Source organism: Balaenoptera physalus (genome assembly GCF_965194825.1).
Source record: "Balaenoptera physalus genome assembly, chromosome: X".
NCBI classification, from domain to species: Eukaryota; Metazoa; Chordata; class Mammalia; order Artiodactyla; family Balaenopteridae; genus Balaenoptera; species Balaenoptera physalus.
In genome coordinates this window covers 127,420,118-127,438,591 of record NC_138903.1, presented here as the reverse complement: position 1 = coordinate 127,438,591, position 18,474 = coordinate 127,420,118, and the positions used below count along the sequence as shown (strand labels likewise).

The following is an 18,474-nucleotide window of genomic DNA, read 5'->3' as shown; positions in this document are numbered from 1 at the left end:
GGCTTCATCTTCCTCCCATTTCCCTCATCCTGGACCACAGTCTTCTGCCTGCCCTAATGCTCAGATCACTCTTTCTGCCAGACGACTCACTCCTCTGTTTATCCAGGGAGACCCAGTGATGGTGTGGACAGGACATGGGTTTCAAGTCAGTCAGAACTGGTTTCAAAGTACACCTTTGCCATCTTTTGTTTTGTTTAACAAATACATTTTAGTTTGCAAATATTAAGTCACTGATTCTCATAACCACCCTGTGAGGGAAAATATGATCATTGTCTCCTTTCAGGTGAGGAAACTGAGGCCCAGAGAGGTGAAGTGACTTGCCCAAGGTCACACAGCTGGTGAGTGGCAAAGCTGGGTTTCAACTCTCAGCACGTGGCCTCCAGAGTGCCTGCCTGCTTGCGAACACTTCTCTGTGCTAACTTGTTGAAATAGGTGGCCTCTCCCTACACTCACTGGGTCACCGGGGCAAGTACCAAAACTCCCTAAACCTCAGTTTCGTCATCGTAACCCAGATATAATCATCTCAGATGCTAATAGAAATGCATGTGAAATACTTTATAAGGCCCTATACAAATAGTAACAGTTCTATTGATACAATTTTTACTTTGCTTGAAGAACGTTCCATTATTTGTGGAATTGAGTCCAAATGTCTTACTCTGGCTTTCAAAGCCATCAAAAGGTACATCAAAACAGCCTTCCATGCTCTTCACTATTCTTCGCAGGCCTATTTCTTTCTTCCTTCCTTTCTTTTTTTTTTTTTAACTTTTTAACTAATTTTTATTATTTGTTACTTCTCTTGAATTTTCAAAGTAAATTGTTGGGGCTTCCCTGGTGGCGCAGTGGTTGAGAGTCTGCCTGCCAATGCAGGGGACACGGGTTCGAGCCCTGGTCTGGGAAGATCCCACATGCCGCGGGGCAACTGGGCCCGTGAGCCACAACTACTGAGCCTGCGTGTCTGGAGCCTGTGCTCCGCAACAAGAGAGGCCGCGATAGTAAGAGGCCCGCGCACCGCGATGAAGAGTGCCCCCCACTTGCCGCAACTAGAGAAAGCCCTCACACACAAACGAAGACCCAACACAGCCATAAATAAATTAATTAATTTTAAAAAAAACAAACATCTTAGATTATGAGTTTCTTTCGTACAACTAAGATTTAAAAAAAAACAAGTAAATTGTTATATCATCTGCCAATATGGGCAATATCTTTCTCCCATGACATTGTCTTTTATTTTTTTTTAATTAATTTTTATTGGAGTATAGTTGATTTACAATGTGATAGTTTCAGTTGTACAGCAAAGTGATTCAGTTATACATATACATATATCCAATCTTTTTTAGAGTGTTTTCCCATATAGGCCATTATAGAATATTCAGTAGAGTTCCCTGTGCTATACAGTAGGTCCTTATTAGTTATCAATTTTATATATAGTAGTGTTTATGTGTCAATCCCAATCTCCCAATTTATCCCCGCCCCCCTTTCTTGCTTGGTACCCATAAGTTTGTTTTCTTTGCAGGCCTATTTCTGTGTTTACATTTTCAAGCTTGCTGATTCCCCAAGACTTTCCCCAATTCAAGGCTCTTGTTTTCTGCCCTGCCTCCTCCCAGCAGCCTTCTCAGATAATTCCAGTGTAATCTGCACTGATCTTTTTCTTTTCTGACCCTGACCTCTCCTATCCCTTTCAAGGATAAGTAGCTCATCTTCCCAACTTGGTTTTATATTCCCTGAGGCCAGGAGCCACGTCTTACTTCTGATGTATATGTTATGTCTCCCCAACACACAGGAGCCGATTTTTTCATTCCCCCCCACTCCAGTCTCATCCCAGCGCTGGGCACATGCTGGGCCTTCAGGAACACTTGTGGATTTGTTTTAGATGTGCACAGCCTCTGCCCAAGTGCTCAGCACACAATGAGCACTCCATAAATCATATTTTTAGAGACAATCTGTTACCACATAAGGACTACCAGAAATTACTCATACTCTTTGTGTAAATGGATTTATACAATTATAATGTTTAGGAGCTGGAATAAGGATGAGGGAAAGAAAATCATGAGACTGTAGTCCAAATGTTTTCACTGGTGTGTCACAGAACAGGTGTGAGGATTGTTGAAAATAATTTGTTATTAATGATAGTTAACGTGTCAAGTTTGCAAGTGATTTACTACATTTTATGAATTGAAGTGGATTTCAGGTTTCCCCAGTAGTAAGCTGGTTTTTATTCAATTGTTTTCTTGACTGGCAAGGCTAAGTCTAACTACTTTCATTTTCAGATGAGGAAACTGGGGCTCAGAGATGGGAAGGAACTGGTCCAGTGTCACATGGAGAGTTAGCAGAGACATGGAGGCTAAATCCGAGGGCTCCTTGTTCTCTGGGAAATGGTCCCCGCACTGTTCTCAGATCCTCATTTGTCAGCAAATCCGAAAGAATCAGTGTGATTGAAGATAAAACAAAGCAGAACCCAGTAAAACCCACAGTCTTACTCACATAGGAAAATGTTTGTCTCCTGGTCAGGGATCAAGGCTTAAGAAAGATTTCTTTCAGAAAGGCAAGGCAAGAAGATTTAGTGAAACTCCCCGTTTCCTGGCCCTCTGTTATAAATCATTCTAGAAAGTATCTATTTACCCCTCTCTTCGTAAGACGTTACCTTGTCTTTGTACAAATATCCATCCTTGGATATAGAAACTTAGAAAGTCCAGGTGGAAAACAACAAACTACATCAACACAGGTAGGGCCTCCTCCCACTTTAATCTGTAAGAGCAGAATAATTAGCTTATTTTTTAAATTTCAGAACATTTGAACTGTTTGAGTAGTAGAACTGAACAACTTTCTGATGAATTTGCACAAAACAAAATCTGAATAAATCCAGTTTAAAATGAATAAGATTCCTTCAACAAGCCCTGCTCTCAAATTACCCAGATTATTGCTTAAAATGTACTTGCTTTTCAGAGATCTATTTAGTAAATAAAATAGGTTTTGTTCCAAAATTTCAAGTTAAACATTTGAAATGTAATTATACTCTAAATCCTTAGTATCTCAGTGGCATCCTAGTTTTTAAATTTTTTAAGATAATGGCTTCGACAAGGATAGCCTACATTTCCTTTTTCACAACCTTCTGTAACGTGGAAGAAGAAAACACAAAGCAAAGGGTAGCTGGATTTTCCTTTCATTCACTAGCGTTTTTAATAAGCCCCACAGACACCTGGAAAGCAGAGGAAGTTTTTGAATGAATGTTTTTTCCTCTTTTCTACCCTTGTAAAAATTATGTCAGCTGAATATTACAAGATTGAGGGCTTTATTTCTTTGTTTCCAGTTAAAATCCATTTGACCAACTAGAGACTCATTGGCCCAGCAGTAAAACTATGGCTGAATTTTATGATCAGGAAGAGGCCAAACACCACTTGTCAGCTAAAAGCTTTGCTCACTGGAATGAATCATTGAATTTCTGAAGCTCAGCTGAGTTGTCCAAGGGTCCATCAGTTTCCCGGATGATAAGAAACTTGGCAGAGCTGGCTAAAAGGGTGGGATGATGAACAACCAAATGGGAAAACTGATTTGTGCCCTGAAATGTGATAATATGATCTTCCTAGATAAATTCATAGTTTGACTTTCCTAATTATCACACGGAATAAACTCATCAACCCCATAGAAAATTCCCCTGCCAAACAGCTAAATGAAAATCCCATCACCTCCCTCCCCTCCCAAAAAGCAGTAGAATGTTGTGATTTACAAAGAAGTAAGAAAAATGATTTAAACATTTTTAAAGTCAAGTTTAGGAAGAGAAATTAACCCAAGACAAATGGTACATTTGAATCCTGTAAAAAATAAAATGAGTATGGCTATGTCCAAATTAGACACTAGAAAGGAGAAGGGTAAGAGATTTTCAGGCTTGAATTTCCTGAATAATTGCCTCAACGTGCTGTTTATTTTGTGTGTAGCAGTCACTCTCCAAATAGCCTAGAATCATAGAGCATGTCCATTGAGTTCATCCAGACCAACACTGTTCCCAGGGAGGAAAACTGAGACCCCAGTGAGAACTATGACTTGTCCTCACAGCTTTTTAGCTGCACGAAGATCAGAACCTCAGATCCTGGGACTCTTTGCTATGAAACACCACCTATAAGTTCTTATTTTGGATAAATCAGATTTTATGACACAACTGTGTTCTGACAGAAATATGACAATGTAGTCTGAACCCAAAGAATTTCTCTCCTATCTGGAAGACTTAAGAAACAAACCAAATACACAGATCCTAGGAAGAACTAAATGATAAGGTCTGGAAGAATTCATCATTCAAACTTGTCAGGGAGTGTATTCTCTCTCAACTAAGTCTCCCGATTCCAAAAGCCAATAACAAGGCAATCTCAGCACTCAGCAGTAAAGCTACTTTAACTCTAGAATGAGATCATTGGGTTCAATAGACAGACTCAGGTATCACTTAAAATCGGGCCCTCAGGCATGTAATAAACTTGGATCTTGCCTGTGTGTCACCATAACTTCTCTGCCATCCTCATGGAGTGTGTGTGTGTGTGTGTGTGTGTGTGTGTGTGTGTGTGTTCTTCATAAGCTCTGAAAATGGCCCAACTAAATATTTGTCTAGGACTTCCTGGAACAGCTAAGAACCCATTCTAATCGCTTTGAACTTAGATCCTTCAGTTTTCCACCCTTCTTCAGTGTTCACATGAGAGCCAGAGTCTTATTCATTTATTCATTATGGAAATATTTATTGGAGGGTTATTAAGTTCCAAATCATTATGTCAGGTGTTAATGATGTGAAGGTAAAGGGGGCTTGAGGAGTGAGGGACTTGGCCAAGGATTACCCAGAGCAGACCCCATTCACCTCTCCTGTCTGCCCAACAGTCATTTTGTGAGCCAGAAATTACCTTATACTTTATGTTGTAGCCAACATTCTGTCAAGATCAAATATGTCCAAAAATGCCAGGTAACAAGATCTGACAGATAATTAGCTCAGATGTTCCTTTTTAGGGTAATGTTGATAGCAAACATAAAATATTTGAAAAATCAAATTAATAAAAATGATGTATAACTAATCACATACTGGTTGCACAGGGAAACACAGATCAGGTGCATTTCCAGACCCCATTCAGTAATGACAGCATCTATTTTGATGGTTTTTTCCAAGTATCAACAGACACATATGACTTGCTGATGTCTTATATGACATGTGTTCAGAATGGGGAGCTGTACATCCCTTTCATTCCCATTCCACTTCCACTCATCTTTGTAAAGGATGAGATAATCTAGTGTGCTAAGCACCAACTCTCATTCTTCAATAAAACACTCTAGAATGAGACTTCCAATTGTTTTACCAACTTTTGAAGGCCACACGAATAAACTGAATATATCGTGCATACAGCAAATTAAGAAACTCAAGAGAGGATAATTTGTTTCAAGTCCTCTTGTCCATCACACAAACCTCAAAACCTTTGTTACGTTATACATTTGTGAATGGAGCATACCTGGCAGATATATTCTGATGTTCAACCAATGCAAAAGCCAAATAAGTCGCTTTGCTATAATATTACCACAGTTATAGCAACAAGTGCATCTCCCTCCCTCTCATTTGTTTTGACTCTAGTCTTTGGGAATACAGTAATAACATCTTCTTTAATGGATTCATAATTTCTATTCCTTGGATTTGCATGTCAATCTTTCTCTCATTTTACAGATATAAATTTATTAGATCACCTATTGTATTAGATAGAATTTTATAATGAAAAACAGTTGGCTCTTGTGTGGGTGGATGTGTGTGGTAGGGGGAGTGTGAAATCAAACTTTCTGTCAATTCCTAGAGAGACAGCTCTATTTGAAATGTTTTTATTGTTCTCTCTAGTTTTAATTTTTTAACGCTGATACTAATGGGCCTTAATGGAAAAGTATTAATATGTTTTTAAAAGCACATTTTACCCTTAATATGTAAATGATATAAAGAAGACCTAAATTTGTAAACATTTGAACAGTATATATATCAAGGCAAAGAGGATGGTTCCAGTAATAGTTTGTCATTAATTCCTCTCAAGAGTGTAAAGAATTTTTCTAACTAATTCAAATGTTTATTTTTAGTGAATATTTATTTATTAACTGAAAGCTAACTACAGCACAAAATAACTGTATAAAGTTTATCCAATAAGACATAATATCATTTGACCACATTTTCAATATTTCATTTTGCCTATTAACAGCCCAAAATATGGCATTCATGTTTTGAAACAATGTCACTATTTGGCACAGAAGTCTATTTACACGAGATCTCGTTTCATTTGCCATTTATTCCAATAACTTGAGAACAATTATTTGCAACTAAATCTAACAGTATTTGTACGAGTACTTTCAAGCTAAAATACTGCTAAAAACTTCCAACACACATGCAGTTTAATATGTTTACATAATACCATATATTTATTATAAAACCTGTGACTCTAAGCGCTTTATATGATGTGAATACGGGAGTCACTCTACCCTCTAACGAATCATGGCCACGTCTGACAGAGGAGACCCTGCTGAGCATGAGTCCTGTGTTCAATGGAGTTGAAATGGGTTGGCTACTCAGACTGCTCAGGAATGTTACTGCGCCATCATAGAATCGCCCCATAGCGCAAGTCACACGAAACTGCAGAGGATTTTCAACTATAAGCCCTTAGCAACCGAGAAACTGGTAGCACAAGCAGCATTGGCAAAACACACTCTTATTAGGCAGGTGGGCTCCGTTTTAAGCAAAGTCAATATTGAAATTCCAAACATACAAAACAGATAAATTACAGAGTGATTATTTGTCTTATAAAATGGTTTTCTGCTTTATAAAAGGATTCACAAGTTTCCTCTAACTGGCAGCTCTCCTAATGCATTTAAAATACAATTTAACTTACAAAACTTCAATTTACACGGGACTTTTTGCACAACCATTGTGAGAAGCAAAGTACACCTATATACAGTACTTAATTTTTCTCTCTCAGGATTTAGGTAAATGTCTTATTGTCTCTGTAAGACACTTAAGCCAAAATGTTATATTTTAAGCCACTGAAATAGAAAGTAAATATTGCCTCTAAAACATGGATATTCCAGAAAATGTAAGTATGTTTGCGATTTTTGTATTTACAATTTGGGAAGTCATCTTTACAATGTAGATCGTTAGATAGCACAAGTATATAGCTATCTTCAGGCCATAATATTGGGCCCTCTTCTGCAGAAAGTTGTTTTATTTTATTTTTGTGGGTTTTCTCCCTTTGTAGCTGTGTAACTCTAAAGAGATGTTAATTGTGGTTACACAGTAGCTAACCCATGATATATCAGTTTTATACTTCATTGCACAGAATCACCTTTAAAAACCCAACTTCCTGCATTTCACTGCTGTTCCCACTGTTTACTCTGGGTGATTGTCATTCAGATAACGTTCTCCTTTATTAGCACTAAGCTCTCTGTGGGGGGTGGTGGTGAGGAGGTGGGCAGAGAGCCTGTCTACTGTATCTCTGTGCCCCCTCAGTACACAGCACAAAGCCTGGCACCTAGGAAGCAAGCACTCAAATACTTATTGAATGAATGAAGAAATGACTGGATTAGGAGAACTGTCTGGAAGGCTTCCTTCAGTCTAGCATCCAATCCAGGATGTTTCTGGAATGTGTCCAATGAAAATGAATTTCCAGAGTCTGAAAAATCACAGAACCTCCCTCTTTTTCATTATACACTTTCTGTAAAATCCATAAAACATTGAGCCCTTGATGACATGGAAATATTTCAAAAAATTAAACCACCTTAGAGGTCAGAGGACAAAGCAGAGGAAACTGAAGGGTCATTTCCTTACTCACCAACTGCTGGAGGGAAGTAACAAGGCACAGAGGTTGACCAAAGTCCAAAACCAAGTTAGACTTTTGGCAATTGTGTCCAGACTGAGAAGTGGTGCTTTTGAGTGTTTCAATACAAACTTAGACACAGGTATATTCAGAAACAGTGGAAGCAACTAATTAAGAGCTAGAATCAAAGGAAATTACCATTTGCCAGACATATAGATCTGTTCCAGGCAGGGCCAGGGGAGATCGTATTCTGTTGGCTGGAACCATTTCACTGTGCTGATGCTCATATCCATTACAAGCTGCATGTGAAATAAAAGTGAAATAGCAAAATCCAGCTGTAGGAGATAAAAATAAAAACCCTAAAGTAAAATATGTTTGAAAGCACTTGAGTGGGTAAAGCAAAACAATATAGTCAGTGGGGATGCTAATAAGTTAATCAACTTAAAGTGTTTGTGATTGCATTAAAAAGTAAAGCTTCACAGTATATGGTGTATTATGCCTTTAAATGAAATAGTCTGGACCACATTCAAACGATTTCATCTTAAAACCTAATACAGAATGAAGTACAAATCTAAGAAGCATGAGAATCTAAAATTAAACCATAGTTATTAAGCAAAAGAGTTTATGAATCTGAGTTCTTCCAGGAGGCCTCTTTAGAGGTCTTGTAACTAAATGAACAGTAAGCTATCTCTGCTTACAGTTAATGAATTAGTTTTTCTATGGATAATGGTGTTTTACAGGAATGACTTTATTTTCAGGAGAATACGAACACTGAAGTGGAATCACCACATCAGTAGTTCTAGTGATAGAATGTCAACCAAAATCTACCTTAATAGAATATGTATACTAATTTGCCTTCATAATCATTTCCCCAAATACCTACCTCTGTATTCTGTATTTATCATTGCACCAAATGAGAGCAGCCACGAGAGAATTTTTGAAACTCTTACATATATAAGAGGAGGTGGTTTCCAGAAGCTATCTCCAAGTTCAACTGGTCAAATACTCTTGCTCCTCTTCTATGAAATGTAAAGTCTCTGTACATTAACTTTCCTGTAGATCATTTCAGCCCACCATTTTCAACTTCAATCTAATGGATTTAAATAAGAATTATGATCTCTAATCAAGAATGAACATGTTAGCTTGTCACTGTAGATATTCAGAGATTTTAGGGTATTAAAGGCATTTTTTTCCTGAATGTACTTTACATATATATATATATATATATATATATATACACACACAAATACCTTCTATTGTTAAATAAAAACTATTTTGCACCAGTAGTTATTAATCCAAATAATTTGGATTTAAGTAATTTCTAATTGAAAGCCTATCTCATGAATTGTTTATGGTGACAGATAATAAACTATCAGTCATTTTAAAGCTTTAAAAGTAAGTTATCAGGATCCACTTCAATCTCCACATGATAATAAAGGTTTATTATGTGCAGTAACCTATTTATGAAAAGGAAACAGTGTGCTTCTTTCAGACGCCATCAATTGCTTTAATAAGGAATTGAAAAGCTGGACTACTTTATATGCAGATCACCATTCCAGTTGCATAAGGATTTACAATAGACAAAACAAAACTATTTTTTTTGTAAAGAAGGGCTGTTTGTTTAAATCACACAGTAATATTTGCATCTAAAAATTATTTACAGGCTAATAAGGCTTCATAAATGTTATGTAGACTTGGTTAGTTAAAATCATTTTAATGCTAAGACCAAAACCAAAAGCTTGCTGAAGCTGACAAGGAAAAATTCAAGTAACCCTTGCTTAAAGAAGGCAGGAAAAAAAGGATGCCTACTTTCTTGGTTTAGGTACTTATTAATCAGGTTGGAGATGCAAAGAGTACATCATTTGATAGCACCCTGTTAACGCTTCCATAAGCTCAAGAGGAAAACGCTGCTTTCTCTGAAAATGTGAACATTGAGAAGGATTCTGAGTCTAACCTTTAATCCTAAAAGAAACAGAAACTAACGTATACATTTGTCTCTGCTGCCTTGAATTTGCAAAGAACTTACTTGGGAAGTCTTAATCTCACCTTTGAAGTCTTCCTTCCAGGTATGTAATGGCTCATATGTCTTTATTAAATGAGGTGTGTGGCGGCCTCTACTGGTGTGTGTTTATAGAAAATGTTTCAATAGGCAGAAAAAATACTAATTTCAATTAAAAAGTTAGAAATACAGACTCTCATTTAAATATATAAAAATATCTAATTTAATGCAGAAAAAATATATTACAAGTTGTGTAATGTACTCTTAATTAGGAAAATAATCTAAAACACTGACCGTGTTAGTGTAAAATAACGATTTACGGAAGGGCATTAATTGTTCAATTCACTCTGATATTGGGTTAAATATATTTTATTAATGAATTACTAATCCCAACTGAGGCATTTTATTACCTCTAGTCCACTGTTAAGTCCCCTTAGTTGACTTAAATAAAATCACTTAGAACAAACCCAAAGGAAAGGAAATATTTTACAGTTAAATCTATAAAGTCCTAGAACTAGAATCATTTGATGACAGGCCGGTTTCTATAACTCAAGCAAACTGTACGTTGACTTAATATAGCTGACATTTCGATCTATTTTACAGTGTTTTTAATTTTAAAAATACAACACATTAAAATATGTTCAATTTATCAAAGCTAAAAGCAACATTTAAGTAATGTACTTAAAGTGCAAAGGCACTTTAACACGAAGAAGTGATGCCTAGTGACTATGCTTGGTAACTGAAGACGGAAATACCATATATCATTATTTACAAAAGAATTTATAGTCTCAAAAGATCTTTGGAGATCTTCTACAAAATACACTAAATATCCATTTTCATTTGAAAAGTTTGCTTACTCTTTCTTCATTCACTATAATCTCCTCTTCCCATTCCCACACTGGAAAAATAAAAGAAGAAAAAGGAAACAAAACCATAAACAATATATATGAAAAAAAATGCATTGTAGAAACATTCATGTTCAATGATGATTCCTAAGGAGAGAAGGAAAAAAAAGGTGGGGGAGGGAGGAGAGCAAGAGAGAAATAATTTAAAGGAAAACTTGAAAAAGCAGTATCATTGCTTCACCCCATCCCCCAAACATCTTCAAAGTCCCCCACTGAAGCTGGGAAAGGGAGAACACAAACACACACGAAAGCAAATGCAGTGTTTCCAACAGTTTGGAGCAGCATCCTTTGATGCCAGAGGGTTGTAAATGATTTCCCTTCACAGCTGACTGATTGCAGTTTGTTTTTCCAGAACTTCGAGGTAGTCTGGTTCTGATTGCGGCTTAGCTTGCAGTAAAGGGTGGTCTGGTTTTGACTGCCCCACAAAGCATTTCCTGGGAGTTCCATATAAAACGGTTTTATTGATTCTGTCTTGGTTTTGGCGTCGAGATTCATACGAAGGGGCGAACTGCCTTTTAGGTAAGGTACAAAAGTTATAGTGGACGAGTCCTGCACTGGGGAGCTCCTTGACGCGCTCAGCGATATTCTGATACAGCAGCTCGGGCTCTCTTGGGGTGGCTTGCTTTTCTAGCAACTCGGTGGCACTTATAGTGTAAGCAAGTGTGGCTGGCTCTTCTTTCTTCTCCTCCAGGTTGCTGTAACTGAATTCTTGCAGGTTTCGGTAATAGGCCACTGGGTCTCCTTCCTTCTGCATGTAGATGGGGTTTTGGCACATCTGACCCACAGGTGGGGGGATGTAGTTATAGACGTGGCCATCTGCTTTATCCTGAGTCTCAGTGTTATAGGACCCATACTGTAACTGGAAGGAACTTACATCTAAGTTGTTGGCACTCCTGGGAACACTTGGCACTCCCTTTCGGCGTTTCAGGACAAAGACGAATAGGCCAGCCCCAAAGCAGACAGATAAGATAAAGACAACCAGCAATCCTAAAATTAAGACGGAAAGTGGAACTTCAGTGTGTAGTTCAGGATAGGAACTGGGAGACACACTAAGTGAGCGAGGTGTGTCTGTGTTGTGATTCATTGACAAAATGGTTCCGTCTGACAAGTTTGGACCGTCTGGACAAATAGCCTCCCTGCCCAGAAACTTCAGGATCTCCCCAGCGTGCTTAGCGGGAGATTCACAGGTCACCTCATTGATGATGACAGGGGAGTTGGCATGCTCTGTCCAGTCCTTTAGTCCCATGATGTCACAGGTGCAGTCCCACGGGTTCTCTTGCAGATCTATCTGGATAAAAGCCGGAAGCTGATCCAGAACCCCTTTCACAGGCAGGTGAGAAAAATGGTTGTTTCTCAGATTCAGCCTGGTGAGGGCCGTGCCCCCAAATATATTATCAGGTAAGGACCGCAGCAGGTTGTTATTCAGAAACAGTAGCTGTAGGTTAATCAAAGCATCAAAGGTCAGCGGCTTAATTTCCTTAATGACATTATACTCTAAATAGAGATACTGCAAGCTCTGCAGTCCATCAAACATAGCCGGATATAGCACTTCAAGGTAATTGCCATTTAGATAAAGTCTGCGTAAACTGGTCAGGTTTGTGAAGGCACCTTCCTGAATGACTGCAATCCTATTGTTTCCTAAATGCAAGAGATCCAAAGAACTGTATTCTAAGAGGTCATTCTTATAGACAGTTTGAAGATAGTTCCCTGTTAGGTAGAGTTTCTTTGGACTGGTAGGTTTAGGCTGCAGGTCGGAGATATTATTGAACTTCCTTTCTTGGCAGTTGACATTTAAACCATTGTCTGAACTCTGAGAGGTGCAGACACAACTACTGGGGCAGGTGAGGGGCACCGGGGACTTGGTCTGGTACACCATGATGGGTCCAAAGCTCTGCCTGTCTTTTGACACTGTGACCCGGGGAGTTGGGCGATTTCTCACTTTGGGTGGCCGGCTGGCTTTTGCAGCCCTGGTTGGGTTGAGAGCCGGATTCATTGTAGGCGACAGCCTTTGGACATGTGTGTCAGCGTGGCCGCCCCTCTGACCGGAGTCACCGGTACTTTTTCTGGGACAGAGGTCTTGCCTGGTCAGCTGGGTCACATCTTTCCCATGCAATCTGAAGGGAGTTTCACAGACAATCTCCCCCACAAAAACGGTTATGGTGTCCAGCCAAGCCTTGAGAGGAAGTAAGTCACAAGTGCAATTCCACGGGTTTTCCTCCAGCTGAATCTCCATGATGCCTCCGATATGCTCGAGGACGCCGGCGAAAGGCATCACTTTCAGCCGGTTCCCTCGCAGGTCTAAGTGGGTCAGCAGGACGAAGCGGAACACATTGCTGGGCAGAGACAGCAGAAGGTTGTCATTCAGGATGAGCACTTTGAGCTTGTTCAGTTTGCTGAAGGCCCCCGCCTCGATGGCACTGATGTAATTGTAGTCGGCCTGGAGGTACTCGAGGCTCTCGAGGCCCAGGAAGGTGTCCTCCCTCAGCACTTCGAGCTTGTTGTTGTTGAGGTGCAGCCTCTTGAGGGTTTTCAGGCCGCTGAACGCCCCGGTTCGGATCTCCTGCAGCCCGTTGTTACCCAGGTGGAGAGTAACCGCGTTGGAGTAATTGACGAACTCGTTGGGGTACAGTCTCGTCAGGAGGTTGCCATTGAGGAAAAGCTGATAGATTCGATACTGGGGGGGCTGGAGCAGGCTGACAGTTGTAAATCCTTTGTTTTCGCAGTTAATATTCAGTACGTTTTCCTTCTCTTCGCACAGGCAGCGGATCTTGCAAATGTCTTTGGCAGTTTTGCGACTCTCGGTCTGTAAGATCCCGGCCACGGTTAACACACTGAGGAACCAAACGCCGCTCAGCATCTTTAGGCACCGTCGGTGTCAGCTCAGGTACCTACAGGCAAACCTTGGGGAGGGGGGCGGGAGAGAGCGGGATGCGGGGGAGAAAGAAACAAGGAAGCCTGATTAAAATGGCAAAGCGAGGGGGCGGAGTGGGACGGAGGAAGAATGCGGGGAGTGGACAGCACGGCAGAATGAAATCACTGCGTTTTTCAAAGCGGTTTCTGCTCTCCTCCCCTCCCTCCCCCCGCCCACCCACACACGCGTCCCGGAACACACATGCTTGCACCTGATTTCCCGGCGGGTCGCAGCCAGCCGCGGAGTCATTAGTAACCGAGTTGTCCTACTAAATCCAGCCCATCTCCTCCTCCTCCTCCCCTGGGGTATCTTGAAGAGATCTCGGGCGGCTAGCCCGTCCTGGGCTCGCAGCAGAAATTGCTTTACTTTTTTTTTTTAACTGCGCAAAAAGGGGGTGGGAAAATCAGGGGACTGGCGGCGGGGGAAGGGAGAGGGTGGAAGAGCAAAGACAGCGCGCGGTGGGGGTTACTCACACATCAGGAGAAGACGGGACCCCTCTCCTCTGCAGCCCGCCGGTAGTTTAGCATCTTCGGAAAGAGAGGGAGAGCAAGGTAAAAGGAGACGCCGCTTACGGAAGGATGCCCTGCTTTCTGTCGGTGGATTAAATTTTGCTGGGGGGTGCGCACAAATTAGGAATCCGGCAGGCGGCAGGAGAAGAAGAGGAGGGCTGGAGCGGCGGGAAGCTGAGCCCACGGTGACCCGGGGGTTCGACTGAGCAGGGAGGTCGCGAAGCCTGCCGGCTGGGTCGGCGGGCGTCGGAGACGACCGAGACTGGGCGCGCACTTCCAATCCGGCGGCAGTGGCAGTAGTGCGCCCGGCAGTTTGAATTTGAGAGGCTTTGCAGGTTCCCCGGGACAGGGCTGGGGTGACGTCACGGGGAGAGGGGGGAGGGGACAGGCTGGGGATCGAGGGCGCGCAGTGGGGGAGGGAGGGGCAGATGCTTCCCTTCCCTGCGAGTGGCTTTGCAAAGCTCAAATCCCGGCTGCGTCAGTTGCTTCTGAACTACTCCACCTCCAGCCCGGCGGGCGGCGAGTGGCTGGCGGAGCTCCTGGAGAGGGGGTTCTCCAGGAGGGGCACCGCCGGGACGCCTCTGGCCCCTCCAAGTGGTTTCTTCCACCCGCCCCTCCCTCCTGGCTCTTCCAGCGGGGCAGTGCGTGTGTGTGTGTGTGTGTGTGTGTGTGTGTGTGTGTGTGTGTGCGGGGGTGTCTCATTCTAGATTCTCGAGCAGGGGTCCAGATCCTTCCGAGTGAGGGGTGTGTGTTTGTAGATGTGTCTCTTTGCTATAGGACTGGGGCCCGCCTGCCAAACTCCTAGCTCACATGCTCTTGGTGTGGAGAGTGGGGTGTGTGTGCACCGGTGTGTCTGTGTGGGAGGGCGAGGCGTTCTTCTGGGGGATTTATGCTTTACATACAGAGCTTTGTTTCAGTGCTGAGAGAATTACTTTCTGGGTGGTGACTGGCCAGATATTTGCCGGGAATCTGAAAGCCAGCTCAACGTTAGCTTGTAGACTGAGATAAACAACAACAAAACCCTTCTCCCCCTGAGGTTTATACTTAGCCAGATAATGAGGTTTAAACGTGTGCTTTTTGCCTGAAGGAAGGAGAAGAGAAGTGGGTGTCAGACAGGCACTGCCAGGGTGAGCTTCAGCTGGGAGTAGGCGCCCAGGAAAGGGTGCTGAGCCCTCCAGACTGCAGGGTTAGGGAACCAGGGAACAGAAGGCGGAGATGCAGGAAGACTGGCTCCTGAGAAAGAGGAGGAATGAAAGGAGTCCTGGCCTGAGACTCAGGAGACCTGGCTTCGGATCCAGCTCTGTTGCCAGGTGTCACTTGTTTCTGGATCTTCCCGCCCCCATGGGCAAAAGGGGTGGACTTATAAGGGCCCTCCCAGCTCTGACATTTAATCGGATTCAGATAACCTTTCCCCGGGATTATTAATGGCCAGGTGTTGGGTTTTTGCCTTCGGTATCTCATTTCTCCTTAATTATCTTAAGGTTCCCTGGACCCAGGAGTCTCCCAGTTGGAGTCCATTTGCAAGATGGGAATGTCTGCTGGTGCCCGAAAGGGCCAGGGGCTGCCTCTGGTGGGCATGGGGGAGATGAGGCAGCAAAAGCAGGGGGTGAAAAGAGAATGCGAAGAGGAACTGACCAAGCGATGTGCCAGTCCCGCCAGACACTTTTGTTGGCTCTCCCCGCCTCTTGGTCCCGCCTGCCGCAGTCGACACAGGGTCCCATTGCTGCGCCAAGTGTGGCAGACGGGCAATCGCATAGGCAAGCCGAGCCTTCGGAGAACAGAAAGCGCTCTGCTTCTCCCCTCCTCCTTCCCTGGGAAGCTCAGGTCCTAGGATTGTTCCACCCATACAAGTTCTTTCCTCCCCAAGAAGGGCTCTCATGGTTTATAAACTTAGGCACTAAAGCAACCTGTGGCTCTGGCCTTCTCCTCCGCAATTTGTCATGGGCGTTCTTCTTTCCCCCTGCTTTTCCTTTGGGGAAGAGCCTTGGGCCAGACATCAAGAGCCCCTCCCCATCCAGTAATTCTTGCTTCACCTTGGGCAACATCCTTTCCTTCCGGGCCCTCGAATTTCCCTTCCCTGTGCCAAAGGGCAACGGGAGAGGGACTGTCCACAGAGGGGGAGGGGGCAGCCCTGCGATGGTCTCCCACCCTCCATGGCAATTGCATCATTAGATGCGAGTGGGGTGATGCAGTGGGAGCACAATTAAGCTCCCTTTCATAGCAGAGGGGCATTTGTTTCTACATATTTCCAAATACTAAATATACATAGTTCCTAGAGAGATATGGTTTATTCATTCAGTCATTCATTTAACAAACATTTATTAATTAGGTTAATATTTCATTGAAGTAGACGCCAACATGAGAGCTAGACAAGACCTTTGAAATCAGATTCATTTTACAGATGAAGACATTCCTCAACCAGGGGAAGTGCTGACTTGCTCAAGTTCAAGAATCTATAAAATTAGAAACAGAACCCAGAAGTTCTGAGTCCCAGGCCAGCAGTTCTCAAAAAAAAAACCTCACTCCTGCTTACTGTGCATTAGACAACTATCTACCTAAACTTCAATAGTGGTGGTGTTTTACTTAAATGTGTTCTTTTTTAAAAAATTGTATTTGAAAGTGAAATACCAAATATGAGTTTCAGTTCTCAAATATCGTAATTTCCTTCAAGACACTGACGACTCTGTATACTCCTTGAGGACAGAGCCTATTACGAATTTGGGGGGGTAGATAGATGAGGGGGCGCTTGAAATTCTTGATACTACGGGGTGAGGGAAACGCAGCGGTGAGGGCTGGGGTAACGACACTGGGGACCCCGCGGCGGGGCGGCAGCTCTCCCTCCCGCGGTTAGCTGCCGACGCGGGTCAGTGGACCCTCCCACCACTCCTGCGTCTCCCGCTCGTCCCTGAGCTTCCGCAGCCGTTTCCCCAAACACAGTTATTGGGAACAAATCAGCCTCCACCCCGATAAAGCACTTTAAGGAAGTTTCCTCTGGCCCCGCGGCTCTGGAGGAGCGGCCGCGGCACCGCGCCGGGGAGAGCGGGCTCCTAAGGCGGCGGAACGGTGCCGGGTGAACACGGAGCCCGCGGGAGGCAGAGGCGGACGCTAAAATAAGGCAAACGCTCCCGGTCCTCGCGGGGGCGAGGGAGGTAGAAACGCGAACTCCGTCGCCTTGGTCTCACTCGCATCTTCCCGAGTGAAACCGGGCTCGGGTCTCCGGGGCCGCCAGCGGGCGCGGCGAGTGAGGGCGGGCGGGCAGTACCCCTCCGCCCCGGCCGCGAGGGGTTAACGGAGCCCAGCCGGCCCGGGGAGGGGGCTTCCACCGCCCGCCCGCCGCCGCCTTCGGCCCCCGCTCCGGAGCCCCCGGCCCAGCCCTTCCCGAAGGGCTCTTCCGGGCGACCCAGGGGCCGGGCGAGTCCCCGTGGCCGGGCCCCAGGCACCGACCGCTCGCGCAGCTCGCCCTGCCCTCACCCCGCACCGCCGCGACGGCCGCTCGCGCCGCCCCCTCCCCCGGGCCCGGGCGCCGCGTCCTCGTCGGGAGCGGTGGCCGTGGGGCCGCACGACGCCCGGAGCCGGACCACGCCCGCGCGGACTGTCCCGAGGCCGGACAGCCGGAGCGGGGGCGGCGGTCAGGGGCGGCCGCCCGCGCGCGATCCCCGGCGAATCGCGCCGTCTGCCCACGCCCGTTCCCTCCGCCGGGGGCTGTGGCCGCGAAAGACAGGGGCCCGCGCGGAGCCGGCTAGTCGGCCGCGTCGCCGCGGCGTCCCCGAGTACTCAGAACTTACCGGCGAGCGCGCCGCCCGGAGCTTCCCCCGGAGGTGCCCGCGGCACCCGCGACCCGGGGAGGCGCGGGAGGCTGCGCGGCCTCGGCCCGGCGCGGCCCGGGAGCGAGGGCTCGGGGGCGGGCGCGGGCGGCGCCCCCAAGGGCAGGCAGATCCCCACTGGAGCGGCTCGCCGCTGGGCAGCGCTTCTGGCAGGAAGGAGGGAGGGAGCCGGGAGGGAGGAGGAGAGGAGGGCGGGAGCGGGGAGGAGGAAAGAGAGGGGAGGGCGGGCCGGCGGCCCCTCGCCCGCACTTATCAATCACCCCGCAGATCAAATGTCCCCGCGGCGCACCAGGGAGGGGGATGGACCGGCCCACAAAGGAGCCGCTGCTCCGTTTCTCTGACCAGCGCCGCGGAGCGCTGCTCAAGCCTCCCGGCCCCCTTCTCCTGGAATTCTGCCCAGTCCCTGCAGCTTCCACCGGGGGCTGCGGATCGGACGCGGTCAAGTGAAATAAGGATGGCACTCGGTCAGGACCGTTTGCTAGGGTACACTATGACCACAGGGTGGAAGTTACGGACAAGTGAAA

General features: G+C 44.9%; 1 protein-coding gene across 5 annotated transcripts; it reads right to left on the bottom strand.

The window, feature by feature from the left end:
• Window positions 1-6,266: 6,266 nt before the first annotated feature.
• On the bottom strand, window positions 6,267-18,221 carry SLITRK2 (SLIT and NTRK like family member 2). Of its 5 annotated transcripts, XM_082445743.1 has the most exons (3): window positions 17,912-18,221; window positions 14,091-14,144; window positions 10,159-13,606 (listed from the first exon to the last, which is right to left on the bottom strand). In XM_082445743.1, the coding sequence occupies exon 3, from the start codon at window positions 13,561-13,563 to the stop codon at window positions 11,026-11,028; it is 2,538 nt and encodes an 845-aa protein (XP_082301869.1). In that variant the 5' UTR covers window positions 13,564-13,606; window positions 14,091-14,144; window positions 17,912-18,221; the 3' UTR covers window positions 10,159-11,025. The 5 variants fall into 5 exon arrangements, 4 of the variants coding, with proteins under 4 accessions (XP_082301869.1, XP_082301870.1, XP_082301867.1 ...); XR_014258609.1 differs by lacking the exon at window positions 17,912-18,221 and adding an exon at window positions 6,267-6,625 and having other exon boundaries at window positions 8,001-14,451; XM_082445744.1 differs by lacking the exon at window positions 14,091-14,144 and having other exon boundaries at window positions 17,912-17,923.
• Between the last annotated feature and the right edge of the window lie 253 nt (window positions 18,222-18,474).

Coding starts and splice junctions, on each gene's coding strand:
- SLITRK2 (XM_082445743.1), bottom strand. CDS start 13,563: ATGCTGAGCGGCGTTTGGTTCCTCAGTGTGTTAACCGTGGCCGGGATC.